General features: G+C 44.0%; 1 protein-coding gene across 2 annotated transcripts in view; it reads left to right on the top strand.

Annotated features, from left to right (window-relative positions):
* Positions 1 to 15,547, top strand: part of LOC130339914 (cytochrome P450 2C20-like) — a 125,069-nt gene that overhangs the window by 79,809 nt on the left and 29,713 nt on the right. For both annotated transcript variants that reach the window (XM_056554099.1, XM_056554100.1), the window contains exon 7: positions 13,876 to 14,063. In XM_056554099.1, the coding sequence (XP_056410074.1) occupies positions 13,876 to 14,063 (188 nt within the window). The remainder of the gene's footprint in view (positions 1 to 13,875; positions 14,064 to 15,547) is intronic.

Here is a 15,547-nt window from a genome sequence, read left to right on the forward strand (position 1 = left end):
TATATTTCATGTTTTTAATGTATTGCATTATGTCATACAATGCTCCCTATTGTTTTGTACAAAATTTAATAAAAACCTTTTGAAACGTAGATGGGTCAGGTCTGGAGAGCACGGGAGCGGAAGAAAAGGCAGACTTGAGATGTTTAAATGCGTCTTCCGCTTGGGGGGACCAGGACTTGGGATTGGCATTTTTCTTGGTTAAAGCCACGATAGGAGCCACAATAGTGGAAAAGTGTGGAATAAACTGTCTGTAATAATTGGCGAACCCCAAAAAACGTTGGATAGCACGGAGTCCGGAGGGGCGTGGCCAATCTAAGACGGCAGAGAGTTTATCTGGGTCCATTTGTAGTCCCTGGCCAGAGACCAAGTATCCTAGGAAAGGAAGAGATTGACATTCAAAGAGACATTTGTCCATTTTGGCATAAAGTCTTCCATTCGTCCCCCTCCCTGATGCGGATGAGATTATAAGCACCTCTTAAGTCCAGTTTGGTAAAGATGTGGGCACCTTGTAAGCGATCAAAGAGTTCCGAGATAAGAGGTAAGGGGTAGCGGTTTTTTACCGTGATTTTATTAAGTCCGCGGTAATCAATACAAGGACGTAGGGAGCCATCTTTTTTGGACACAAAAAAAAAATCCAGCTCCGGCAGGAGAGGAGGACTTGCGGATAAACCCCTTTTTTAAATTCTCCTGGATGTACTCCGACATGGCAAGAGTCTCTGGAGCAGACAGAGGATAGATTCTGCCCCGGGGTGGGGTAGTACCCGGGAGGAGGTCAATAGGACAGTCATAAGGCCTGTGAGGAGGCAAAGTCTCAGCTTGCTTTTTGCAAAAAACGTCAGAATAGTCCATATAAGCCTTAGGAAGACCGGATACAGGGGGAACCACAGGGTCACGGCAAGGAGTACTGGGAACCGATTTAAGACAGTCCTTGTGACAAGAAGTACCCCAGTTCTTGATTTCTCCTGTGGACCAATCAAGGGTTGGGGAATGGCGTTGAAGCCACGGTAATCCAAGAAGAATTTCAGAAGTGCAGTTGGAGAGGACCAAAAATTCAATTTTTTCGTGATGAGGTCCGATGCACATTAGGATAGGTTCCGTGCGATAACGCACGGTACAGTCCAATCTTTCATTGTTAACAGAATTGATGTAGAGGGGTCTGGCGAGACTGGTCACCAGGATGTTGAACCTGTTGATGAGAGAGGCCAAAATAAAATTTCCTGCAGATCCGGAATCCAAGAAGGCCGTAGCAGAGAAGGAGAAGGTAGAGGAAGATATCCGCACAGGCACAGTAAGGCGTGGAGAAGCAGAGTAGACATCAAGAACTGTCTCATCTTTGTGCGGAGTCAGCATACGTCTTTCCAGGCGGGGAGGACGGATAGGACAATCTTTCAAGAAGTGTTCGGTACCGGCACAGTACACGCATAGGTTCTCCATGCGGCGTTGTGTCCTCTCTTGAGGTGTCAAGCGAGACCGGTCAACTTGCATAGCCTCCACGGCGGGAGGCACAGGAACGGATTGCAGAGGACCAGAGGAGAGAGGAGCCGGGGAGAGAAACCGCCTCGTGCGAACAAAGTCCATATCCTGGCGGAGCTCCTGACGCCTTTCGGAAAAACGCATGTCAATGCGGGTGGCAAGATGAATAAGTTCATGCAGGTAAGCAGGAATTTCTCATGCGGCCAGCACATCTTTAATGTTGCTGGATAGGCCTTTTTTAAAGGTCGCGCAGAGGGCCTCATTATTCCAGGATAATTCAGAGGCAAGAGTACGGAATTGGATGGCGTACTCGCCAACAGAAGAATTACCCTGGACCAGGTTCAGCAGGGCAGTCTCAGCAGAAGAGGCTCGGGCAGGTTCCTCAAAGACACTTCGGATCTCCGTGAAGAAGGAGTGTACAGAGGCAGTGACAGGGTCATTGCGTTCCCAGAGCGGTGTGGCCCATGACAGACCATTCCCAGACAGAAGGCTGACTACGAAAGCCACCTTAGACCTTTCAGTTGGAAACTGGTCCGACATCATCTCCAAGTGCAGGGAACATTGCGAAAGAAAGCCATGGCAAAACTTAGAGTCCCCATCAAATTTATCCGGCAAGGATAATCGTAAGCCGTAAGCGGCCACTCGCTGCGGAGGAGGTGCAGGAGCTGGCGGAGGAGATTGTTGCTGGAGCTGTGGTAATAGCTGCTGTAGCATCACAGTCAGTTGAGACAGCTGGTGACCTTGTTGCGCTATCTGTTGCGACTGCTGGGCGACCACCGTGGTGAGGTCGGCGACAACTGGCAGTGGGACTTCAGCGGGATCCATGGCCGGATCTACTGTCACGATTCGGCTGGCAGGAGGTGGATCCTCTGTGCCAGAGAGGGATTGGCGTGGACCGTGCTGGTGGACCGGTTCTAAGTTGCTACTGGTATTCACCAGAGCCCGCCGCAAAGCGGGATGGTCTTGCAGCGGCAGTAGCAACCAGGTCGTATCCACCAGCAACGGCTCAACCTCTCTGACTGCTGAAGATAGGCGCGGTACAAGGGAGTAGACAAGAGCAAAGTCGGACGTAGCAGAAGGTCAGGGCAGGCAGCAAGGATCGTAGTCAGGGGCAACGGCAGGAGGTCTGGAACACAGGCTAGGAACACACAAGGGAACGCTTTCACTGGCACAATGGCAACAAGATCCGGCGAGGGAGTGCAGGGGAAGTGAGGTATAAGTAGGGAGTGCACAGGTGAGAATACTGATTAGGCCTGCTGCGCCAATCAGTGGCGCAGCGGCCCTTTAAATGGCAGAGACGCGGCGCGCGCGCGCCCTAAGGAGCGGGGCCGCGCGCGCCGGGACAACACAGACGGGGAACGGGTCAGGTACGGGAGCCGAGATGCGCATCGCGAGCGGGCGCGTCCCGCATCGCGAATCGCATCCCGGCTGGGAGTAATATCGCAGCGCACCCGGTCAGCAGGTCTGACCGGGGCGCTGCGAATGAGAGAACGCTGCGAGCGCTCCGGGGAGGAGCGGGGACCCGGAGCGCTCGGTGTAACAGGTATGTCATTGGGCATGGAGTTGTCAAACCCCAGATAAACAAAATAGAGGCCATTTTGGAATTGGCCACGACCTGTCAATACCTGACAAGTTAAGTCATTTCTGGGGATGGTGAGTTATTATATGAGGTTCATCCCCAACTTTGCTACAGTAGCTGTACCTTTAACAGACCTCTTGAAGGCACACAAGTCGGTAATGGTGCGCTGGAATGAACAGGCAGAGCAGGCTTTCTCTGCTTTGAAGTCAGCGTTTTGCGGGTCTCCGCTTTTGGTGACAACAGACTTCAAAAAGGATTTCGTAGTACAGTCTGAGGTAGGCCTCAGTGCTGTACTCTCACAGGAAGTCAACAGGGAGGAGCATCCCGTTGTCTTTCTCAGCTTGAAAACTTACCCCGACCGAGACCAGGTATAGTATAGTGGAGAGAGAGTGCCTGGCTATTAAATGCGCACTTGACTCTCCGCTATTATCTGTTGGGGAGAAAGTTTCATCTCATGACGGATCATTCCCCTCTCTAGTGGATGTGCCAGGCTAAGGACAAAAATGCCAGGGTCACCCGGTGGTTTTTGTCCTTACAAAACTTTAAGTTCACGGTTGAACACAGGGCTGGTCAGTTGCTAGGCAATGCCGATGCCCTGTCATGGCTCCATTCTTTCACAGGTGTTCAACCTCTCGGGCTTGTGAGAAGGTGAAGGGTATGGTGGTCAATGGACGCTATGTGTCACCAAGGTTCCTGGCTTTGGTGAAGTAAGAACTGGTATTATTCAGTGTCTGTACTGTACTGCGATGCAGTCTGACACTAAGACTGTGGTATGGCTGGAAGACCAATTTGGGACGGCTCTTACTGGGAATGACCAAGTGCAGGGTAGGGGTCATTCCCCACAATCCAGGCTGGCTTTTGTTGACCTTAAAGCTTGGCTGTTTCACCAGTTGAGGGGGATTTGCTATTTGCAGCTCACAGAGCAAGAGAAAGCTGTGTGTGGAGTCCTTCCCTCTGGTTGCTCCTAGAGTGGAAGCTGCTGAACAGCCTAGCTGGAGTCTTGGAACAGTCTTGCTTAATGCCGCATGGCAGGAACTCATGTGTGAACAAAATTCCTTCCGACTACAAATATGGCAGTCCCTATAAATGTAGTATACATAACCAACGATGTTATTATTCTCCATAAATCCATCCAGCTCCTTTTTGAACTCTTTTACAAAGTTCCCCATGACCACCTCTTCTGGCAGAGAATTCCACAGTCTCACTGCTCTTACAGTAAAGAACACCCGTCTGTGCTGGTGTAGAAACCTTCTTTCCTGAAGACGTAGAGGATTCCCCATTGTTACAGATACAGTCCTGGGTATAAATAGATCATGGGAAAGATCTCTGTACGGTGACCTGATATATTTATACATGGTTATTAGGTCTCCCCCAAGCCTTCTTTTTTTCTAAACTAAATAACCCCAAGTCTGACAATGTTTCTGGGTACTGTAGTCCTCCCATTCCCTGAATTACTCTTGTTGCCCGTCTTTGAACCCTCTCCAGCTCGACTGTATCTTTCTTGTACACTGGTGCCCAGTACTGTACACAGTATTCTATGTGTGGTCTGACTAGTCATTTGTACAGTGGTAGAATTGTTTCCTTGTCGTGGGCATCTATGCCCCTATTGATGCACCCCATGATTTTATTTGCCTTGGCAGCAGCTGCCAGACACTGATCACCACAGCTAAATTTACTGTTAACTGTGATTTCCAAGTTCTTTTACACGTCAGCTGTCCCAAGTGTTCTCCCATTTAACACATAATCCCAGCCCGGATTTTTCTTCCCCATGCGCAATACCTTACATTTATCAGTGTTGAACCTCATCTGCCACTTCCCAGCCCAAACCTCCAACCTATCCAGATCCATTTGTAACAGTGCACTGTCTTCTATAGTGTTTACAGCTTTACAGAGTTTAGTATCATCTGCAAAGATTGTTAGTTTACTATTCAACCCCTCTACAAGGTCATTAATGAATATATTAAATAGGACAGGACCCAAGACGGACCTCTCTGGTACCCCACTAGTAACAGTCATCCAATCAGAATAAGTACCATTAATAACCATCCTCTGTTTCCTATCCCTGATAATGTTACTTACCCACTTACACACATTCTCCCCAGCCCAATCCCTCTCATTTTATGCACCAACCTTTTATGTGGAACCGTATCAAATGCTTTGGAAAAATCCTGATATACAACATCCAGCGATTGCACCTGGTCCAGTCTGGAGCTCACCTCCTCGTAAAAGCTGATCAGGTTAGTTTGACAGGACCGATCCCTCATAAAGCCATGCTGATATGGAGTCATACATTTATTTTTATCAAGATACTCCAAAATAGTCAAATAGTAGTAAGGCAGGAAAGGAGAGAGCACACAAGAGGCAACTTCACCTTTAATGATCTGCAGCACAGTCTCGGCAACCTGGTTCAGTAACTCCTGCGGGGTGCATATACAAGTGTGTGAAGTATCAATTAGTAGTAAAAGAAAGAGCACGTACGTGCACTCATCGCTCAGCGGAGATTGCTGCGTCTCGAGGTCCGGTTCACGGGTTGCGGGGTCTCAGCACCGGAGCAGGTGTATGGTGCTCGGAGGCTACGCAGTGCCGCAGTGCGGCCTTCAGACTGCACTTTACATAAAGACAAACTCCCCCCCCCCCTTTCCATTTTGTCCGATCCCTCCTGAATAGACTATAACCTTGTACGTTGACCGCCCACTCACAGCTATCGTCCAACCAAGTCTCTGTTATACCCACTATGTCATAATCCTCCTCAGACATTTTCAACTCCAGTTCGTCAGTTTTATTGGTCAGACTTCTGGCATTAGACAACATGCAATTCAATGGTGTATGTTTTTTTTCCCTATGAAGCCTATCCCTATAAACTATTCTAACCTCTCCCTCCGCTCCACCCCCAGGTACATTAATAAGTCCACATTCTCTATCTACACTACCTTCCCCCTCTATGTTGTTGTAGATTCCCTCCCCCCCAGTCCCTAGTTTAAACACTCCTCCACCCTTCTAGCCATCTTCTCCCCAAGCACAGCTGCACCATCCCCATTGAGGTGCAGCCCGTCCCTACGGTAGTGCCGGTTTCCCACAGCGAAGCCGGACCAGCTCTCCATGAACCAAAACCCCTCCTTCCTACACCAGCTTCTGAGCCACTTGTTTGCCTCCCTAATCTCCCACTGCCTCTCTGGTGTGGCTCGTGGTACAGGTAATATTTCAAAAAATATTACCTTGGAGGTCCTTGCCTTAAGCTTGCGGCCTAAGTCCCTGAACTCATTTTTAAGGACACTCCACCTACCTCTTACTTTGTCAGTGGTGCCAATATGTACCATGACTGCTGGGTCCTCTCCAGCCCCACCCAGTAACCTGTCAACCCGCGATGTACCATACTCGAGCATCAGGGGAAAAAACACACTGTTTGGCGATCCCGGTCTTTGTGACAGATCGTCCAGTCTGTCCCCCTAATAATTGAGTGGGTGTTTCATTTTTGTATTTTTCTCTGAATGTATGTAACCTTGAGCTACTGATATGCCATAGGACTCAAATGCAAACAGACCTCTATGACTTCTGAGCCTTGTTGTGCGCCCGCCCAGCACATTACCCCATATTTCCTAGTCAGGAGAAAAAGCCGTCCAAAATTTTGTAACCCAATTTCTCCCATTACCCCTTGTAAAAATGTAAAAAATTGGGTAACCCCAGCATTTTAGTGTAAAAAAATCGAATTTTTCAATTTACGGCCCACTGTTCAAAAAACCTGTGAGGGGTAAGTACCTTCCTTGAGGGGTGTAGTTTCAAAATTGTCAGAACCTCAACCATTGCAGTGCAATGCACCACTTTAGGCCTCAAATCTCATCTATGCTGTCTCACTCCTAAGCCCTGTTTTGCACCCGCATAGTGCTTTACCGTCTTATATGGGGTATTTTCTTATTCTATAGAAATTGTGCTACAAATTTTGTGGAACTTTTTTTCTCTCAACAACTTGTGAAACTAAAAAATGTTGGTTAATACCAGCAATTCAGTGTTAAAAATCAATTCTTTAACTTTTACAGCCCACTGTTCAAGAAGCATTTGAGGTGTAAGTACTCACTATAACCCTTGTTACGTTCCCTGAGGGGTGTAGTTTCTAAAATGGTGTCACATGTGTGGGGTTTCTGCTGTTCTTGCACAATGGGGGCTTTGTATACGCACATGGCCCCTGACTTCAATTCCAACAAACTTTTCACTCCAAAAGCCCAATGGCACTTCTATTCTGAGCATTGCAGTGCGCCCGCAGAGCACTTTACATCCACATATGGGGTATTTTCTTTCTCAGGCGAAATTGCACTTCAAATTTTGGGGACCTTTTGCCCTATTACCCGATGTGAAAATGAAACATTTGAGGTAACAATATCAATATAGTGTGAAAAATCAAAATTTTAACTTTTACGGCCCACTGTTCAAAAAAACTGTCAGGTGTAAGTACTCACTGTAACCCTTTCACTGTTACGTTTCTGGAGGGGTGTAGTTTCCAAACTGGTGTCACATGTGGTGGTGTTTCTGCTGTTCTTGTACCATGGGAGGTTTGGCCCTGACTTCAATTTCATCAAAATTATCTCTCCAAAAGTCCAATGGCGCTCCTTCTGTTCTGAGACCTGTAGTGCGCCAGCAGAGCACTTAACATCGACATATGGGGCAATTTCTTAATCAGGAGAAATTGGGCTTCAAATTTTGAGGTCCATTTTCTCCTATTTCCGCTTGTGAAAAAGAAAAAACTTGGGGTAACACCATTATTTTAATGTTAAAATCCAATTTTCCATTTTCCCGTCAGATTTCAACGCAAAGTTGTCAAACACCTGTGAGGTTTTAAGGCTCACTATACCCCTTGTTTCATTCCTTGAGGGGTGTAGATTCCAAAATAGTATGCCATGTGTTTTTTTTGTTGTTTCCTAAATGCAACATGGCCCCCAAAAACACCTGTGAGGGCTGAAGGCTCACTATACCCGTTGTTATGTTCCTTGAGGGGGGTAGTTTCCCAAATAATGTGCCATGTGGGTTTATTTTTTTTTGGCGATTCTGGCACCCTGGGGACTTGTTAAATGCAACAAGCCCCCCAAAAAACATTTCAGCAAAATTCTCTTTCAAAAAGCCAAATTTTGCTCCTTCTATCCTGAGCATTGTAGTGCGCAATCAGAGCACTTAACGTCCACATATCGGGTATTTCCATACTCAGAAAAAATGGGGTTTTAAATTTTGGGGGGCACTTTCTCCTATTACCCCTTGTGAAGAAGAAAAATGTGAGGTAACACCATCATTTTAGTGTTAAAAATTAAATTTTCCCTTTTCACATCCAACTTCAACACAAAGTTGTCAAACACCTGTGAGGTTTTAAGGCTCAGTATACCCCTTGTTTCATTCCTTGAGGGGTGTAGATTCCAAAATAATATGCCATGTGTTTATTTTTTTTGCGGTTTCCTAAATTGCAACATGGCCCCCAAAAACCATGACAGCAAAATTATTTTCAAAAATCCCACAGTTGCTCTTTCCCTCTTGAGCCATGTTGTGAGCCTGCAGAGCACTTTATGTCAACATATGAGGTATTTCCATACTCGAGAAAAATTGGGATACAAATTTTGTGGGCTTTCTCTTTGTAACACTTTTACAAATAAAAAAAAATGGGGCTACAAGAACATGTTAGTGTAGAAAAAATGCAGATTTAGATTTTTCTCCTCCATTTGCTGCTTTTCTTGTGAAACACCTAAAGGGTTAACAAACTTTCAGAATGTCATTTTCAATACCTTGAGGGGTGTAGTTTCTATAATGGGGTAATTTATGGGGTATTTCTAACAGAAAGGTCCCTCAAATCCACTTCAAGCTTAACTGGTCCCTGATTAATTAACTGGTCCCTGATTAATTCAGATTTTGAAATTTTCGTGAAATTTTTGAAAATTGCTGCTTTACTTTGAAGCCCTCTGATGTCTTCAAAAACTAAAATCATGTCAACTTTATGATGCCAGCATAAAGTAGACATATTGTATTTGTGAATCAATATATAATTTATTTGGAACATCCATTTTCCTTACAAACAGAGAGTTTCAAAGTTAGAGAAATGCAACATTTTCAAAATTTTCATGAAATGTTGGGATTTTTCACCAAGAAAGGATGCAAGTAACAACGAAAATTTACCACTATGTTAAAGTAGAATATGTCATGAATAGAGCGGCATATGCCATATTCGAATTTGCGATATTTTGCAAATATGAGGACGAATATTTGTCCCATATTCGTGAAATTCGAATATTCGTGATATTCGTGAGGGTTTTTTTTCATTGCGAAATTTTGCCATTGCGAAATTTCGCTATTGCGAATTTTTCCTATTGCGAAATTTCGCTATTGCGAATTTTTGCTATTGCGAAATTTCGCTTGACTGCGCATGCGCGCTAGGACATCATGCAAGAACGGAGATCATTTCCTGGATCTTTGCCAGTTGCTTTTCGCGTCTCGATTTTCTGCTGCCCTGCGAAGCGACGATGGTGGGGAGTAACTTTTCACCAAGTGAGAAAAAACTACTGATTTGTGTAAGTAATTTCACCACTGTTATTTCATTATATTTAACTGCATTTTAGACTAGTTAAAAAGTTATGATATAAGATCAGATAGCAGTGTTTCCCAAACAGTGTGTCTCCAGCTGTTTCAAAACTGACAGACCATTCCTGCTGGGAGTTGTAGTTTTGCAACAGCTGGAGGCACGCTGGTTGAGAAACACTGAGTTAGGTAACAAACTCTCAGTGTTTCGCAACCATTGTGCCTCCAACTGTTGCAAAACTACAACTCCCTGCATGCAACTTGCTGCATCCCCCCCTCTCCCCCAATGAACAGGGTACATTCACATGGGCCGGGGCTTACAGTGTGTTTGTAGCTGAAGCAAATTTTGCGCTGCAGCTCAAACTCTCAGCGGGAAACTACTGTGAACCCCCACCCGTGTGACTGTACCCTAAAAACACTACACTACACTAACACAAAATAAAAAGTAAAAAACACTACATATACACATACCCCTACACAGCCCCCCTCCCCTCCCCAATAAAAATGAAAAACGTCTGGTACGGCACTGTTTCCTAAAAGGAGCCTCCAGCTGTTGCAAAACAACTCCCCAGTATTACCGGACAGCCATTGACTGTCCAGGCATGCTGGGAGTTTAGCAACAGCTGGAGGCACCTTGTTTGGGAATCAGTAGCGTACAATACCCCTATGTCCACTCCTATGCAATTCCCTAATTTAGTCCTCAAATGCGCATGGCGCTCTCACTTTGGAGCACTGTGTTATCTGTGGTATTACATAGGACTGCAGGTCACATCTACTACATTATTTGTACTCAGAGAGTTATCACTGTGTTATCTGTGGTGTTACATAGGACTGCAGGTCACATCTACTACATTATCTGTACTCAGAGTTATCACGGTATTATCTGTAGTGTTACATAGGACTGCAGGTCACATCTACTACATTATCTGTACTCTGAGAGTTATCACTGCGTTATCTGTGGTGTTACATAGGACTGCAGGTCACATCTACTACATTATCTGTACTCAGAGAGTTATCACTGTGTTATCAGTTGTGCTTCTTCTGTTTTTAAAAAAACGATTGGGTTCTCTTCTGCTTTTAAAAAAGCAATTGGTTGTCACAGGATACAAGGCACAAAGGACGCAAGCAAAAGCACAGAAACACTCTCCTCTCTAAACCATCATGTGAATCTGCAAAGGAATGCTGGTGGGGAGTGATGTTATATACTGGTCGTGCCAGCAAGTTTCTATTGGTTGCTAGGGACGTTGCTAAGCTCTGACAACTGTGCTTGCAGAACTCTCATTGGCTCACAGGCATAAGTAGGGTGTAATTTCAAAGAATATTCGCATGCATAAACCTTTCGCCACACAGTCTCATCCCTGGGTCTTTAATGATACAAGCATTGCATTTATCAGTCGAAGGAGATCCCTACAATGTGTTCAGTTTTTAAAACAGTTTGAAAAAAAAGACGAATATTCGTAACAGCTAATTTTTAGCGCAAAATTCGTAATATTTACGAATTCGCGAATATACGATATTCGCTGCGAATATTCGTAATGTGAATATTCGTGAGCAACACAAGTCATGAAGAAACAATCTCGGAATCAGAATAAAAGGTAAAAGCATCCCAGAGTTAGTAACCTCTTAAGGACGCAAGGCGTACCTGTACGCCCTGCGCCCGGTCCCGGTGTTTGAAACTGGGTCACGCCGTGACCCTGCATCACACCGGGTCGGTCCCAGCTGCTAGTCATAGCCGGGACCCTGGGCTAACAGCGCGCAGCACCGATCGTTGTGCCGCGCGCTATTAACCCTTTAGACACGGCGATTAAAGTTGATCGCCACATTGAAAATGAAAGTAAACGCTTCCCGGCAGCTCAGTCGAGCGGAGACCCCCTTACCTTGCTCCGTCGAGTCCGATCTGGGTTTGATTGCTCCAAGCCTGGGCTATAGGCTTGAGCAATGGAGCCCCTATCTCGCTGATCCTTGCAAAGCTATGGCTTTGCAGGGATCAGTATAAGAGATCAGTGTGTGCAGTGTGCAGTGTAGGAGCTATAGCACTGCAAAAATAAAGTGAAAAAAAAGTTAACAAAGGTCATTAAACCCCTTCCCTAATAAAAGTTTGCATCACCCACCTTTTCCCATAAAAAAAACTGTGTAATTAAAAATTAACATATGTGGTATCGCCGCGTGCATAAATGTCTGAACTATAAAAATATATCATTAATTAAACTGCACGGTCAATGGCAAAAAAATTCCAAATTCCAAAATAGCTTATTTTTGGTCACTTTTTATATTATAACAAAATGAATAAAAAGTGAGCAAAAAGTACCATCAATGCAAAAATAGTACCAATACAAATTTCAGAGCACGGCGCAAAAAATTAGTCCTCATACCGGCCCGTACGCAGAAAAATAAAAAAGTTATAGGGGTCAGAAGATGACAATTTTAAACGTATACATTTTCCTGCATGTAGTTATGATTTTTTTCAGAAGTACGACAAAATCAAACCTATATAAGTGGGGTATCGTTTTAACCTTTTGGACCTACAGAATAATGATGAGGTGTCATTTTTACCAACAAATGCACTGCGTAGAAACGGAAGCCCCCAAAATGTACAAAATGAAATTTTTTCTTCAATTTTGTCGCACAATTAATTTTTTTTCCGTTTCGCCGTGGATATTTTGGTAAAATGACTAATGTCACTACAAAGTAGAATTGGTGGTGCAAAAAATAAGTCATCATATGGAATTTTATGTGCAAAATTGAAAGCTTTATGATTTTTAGAAGGTGATGAGGAAAAAAGGAAAATGCAAAAACGGAAAAACGCTGAGTCCTTAAGGGATTAATACATAAAGTGACAGTGGTCAGAATTGAAAAAAAAGGGCTGAGTCCTTAAGGTGAAAATGTCCCTAGGGAGTTAAGAGTTGGAGGAGGATAACGATCTGTGCCTTTGTGGACCTCCGGGTGGGCCAGATGAGTGTGTCCTGTTTGGAGCCAAACTACAAAGTTTTTCCAAAGTCTTTAGGTATTTACCAACTAACATCTGCCATCATCTACCTCAAGTACTGTTGTTTTTGGAACTGGTCAGGATCTGTGCTATATGCAAGAGGTTCAGTAAAAGTGACCTGTTATGTTGCAACACCCTTTCAGTCCTGGTGCTTTGGTTTCTACTGCACATAACATCACCAGCTGTCCACATACCACCTGCCATTTTACATGTGTAGCGACTGTTAAAGGGACACTTTGGGTCTACATGACCACTCAAGCCGCATTTGTTACATCATGTTACGGTTACATCTGTAACTCATCAATGACTTCTTTTAGTCTGAGACGATTGGGACTACAAGTGTCAGTAGACTGAGGTCGACCACCTCCTCCAGGTCACCACACTCCATCTCTCTGAGCTCCTTACAGTCTGGTTTCCACACCTTACACTGTACAGAAACTGTTCTTGCTAAAATGTAATGGTAGCTCGATTCTGTTAAACTTTTTTGGAACTATCTGCAGCATTTGGTACTGTAGTCCACCAGCCCCCCACATAGACCAACAGTATACAAGGGCCAAATAATACAGTCAGGGGGTTAGCTATAAAGCCAGGTAGTCAGGGGGGTAACTTTGTTGTCAGGTAGTCAGATGGGTAGCTTTGCCAGTTTGTCCGCCCCTGCACGATGAACTTCTCCATACCCCATACTTTGTATCGGATAGGCATGTAAACATGCTCTGTGAACTCTGACAAAGGTCATTCCACAGGGAGGAGTAGGCTCCTCTATCTATTGGTGTGTAAGGGTTTGCCCACACTGTTGACATTCTGCCTTGCAGCAGACACCGCCAAAATCTTCTCAATGCCTCCCAGGTCAGTGTGCGTGTATGATAAGGCAGAGACTGAGCAAGCACTCGTAGATGGAGATTAGAGCTGTGGCCCCCATTGGTAGACACTGTCCATAAGAACACTCAGCTGTATCATATAGTGGTATGCCAAATCTTATTCCTTATTGTAATTAGATGTGTACTTTCATGAAACTGAAAGTTATGATTACAAGACATGTCTAAGTGAATTATACAATTAGAGGACTAACAATTTATTGGTTCGGATTCAGATAATACCGATATATTTTCTTTTTATTTGTTTTCAATGTCTGTTTTTTCTTTTTTGATTCCCTTACTGTTAAATGAAAAATTGTTTATAAAATATAAAAATAAACAGTTATATAAAAGAACACTCAGCTATGATATTTGCTATGACATGTGAGGAGGTTACCAAAACATTTCAATTTATTGAATTTTTACTCCTTTTGCAGAAATGATACAAAAGGAAATAGATACCGTCATTGGCCCAACCAGACTACCTGGAATTTCTGACAGGTCCCAGATGCCTTACACCAATGCTGTGCTACATGAGATCATGAGATATATAGATGTTGTTCCCATGGCTCTACCTCACCAGGTATCTGAAGACACATTTTTCAGAGGTTTTATGATCCCAAAGGTGAGATACCCTACTCCTTTTAGGCATTGTTAATGAATGAAAGTATGTAAGACTTTCTAATGTATAGCCTTCATTCTCATTTGATGCCAGGAAACTTAAACAAGCATGGCAGCTTAGAAGAGATAAGTCTGAAACAAGGAGCTAGTCCCATTATGTCTCAAACCAGTGATCTCAAGATTGTTGCTCCTCAGCTGTTGTAAGAACACAGCTTTTCCCAGCTTCACAAAAACCTACATAAATAAGGCCACTAAATCATCACTTATGAGAAACCTAGAAAATACAAGACCTAGGGCAAAGATAAATTAACTATATAACCTACAAAAAATCTGTACCCAAAAATATTGATGAATATAGAAATGAATGTAACTGCACAAGTGTTGCCAAAATATATATAATCTTTATTATACAATTACATTCATATGGACAGCAAGAAAACCCCCCATAAAAAACACATACCACTCAGACATGATTAAAACACAACACTGGGGGAACACTGAGTATGTACATAATGTAAACAATAGCAGCAGCTGGTCCAACTAGGTGCCCGAAAGTAGATGTATGTAAATATCGCACCTTCAATTCATGTAAACAGTTAATCAGTATAAATACAGAAGGTGCATAGTAGTGTGCCGACAATAATATGTCAGGCCAGCATAAGCAAGGACACTAAGACCGCATAATGCAGATATATAGGTAGAAACACTGCACTATGGTAACAATACAATACAATAAACAAATGTGTAAAGTCTACAAACTTACTCAGTGTTCCCCCACCTCACACGTTTTGCTCCGCTACGTCCGGGAGTAACATTTCACATTTCATTAGAACTGAATTAATCTGTATGAGAAATCTAATGATTCATTCTAAAAGTCCTCTAAGGCACTGGTTCTCAACCTTTTTCGCGACTGTACACCCAAAGGGTGGAAGTATGTCCACCCTTCCATAATTGTGTGTGTTTACCTTTCTAATGCAATACATGGGCTTATCTTTGTGCCATCAAAGATTTGATGTGAGGTTGGATGCTGCTGACGGCTAGTATAACATCACCATTATTCCATCATTCCTCTGATCACCTTGTGCCATTATTCCCCCCTCCATCTCAATCCCCTTGTGCCATTATTATCAATAATGGCAAAAGAGGATCAGAGGGAGGGGGAAATAATCGCACAAGGTGATTAAGATGGAGGGGGGAGAGGATAATCATAACCCCCCCCCCTGATTCCCTTTTGCCATTATCCCTCGCCCGCCATCTTAATCCCCTTGTGCCTTTATCATCGACCTTTGTTTTGAGCCTTTTTTTTTATCTGTTTTTTTATTTTATATTTAGGAGCAAAGCCTTGCTATCATTGTATATCTCGGGCTCTCTTCGTCTGCTCCCACTGAACTGCTCCATTGACTTGAGGACCGTATACTATGGCCCCCTTACATGATTGCCTCCAGCATATGACATGTTTTTGTTTCATGGTGGTTTTCCACCATTTAA

This window comes from Hyla sarda, unplaced genomic scaffold (assembly GCF_029499605.1).
Source record: "Hyla sarda isolate aHylSar1 unplaced genomic scaffold, aHylSar1.hap1 scaffold_556, whole genome shotgun sequence".
In the NCBI taxonomy this organism is placed as follows: domain Eukaryota; kingdom Metazoa; phylum Chordata; class Amphibia; order Anura; family Hylidae; genus Hyla; species Hyla sarda.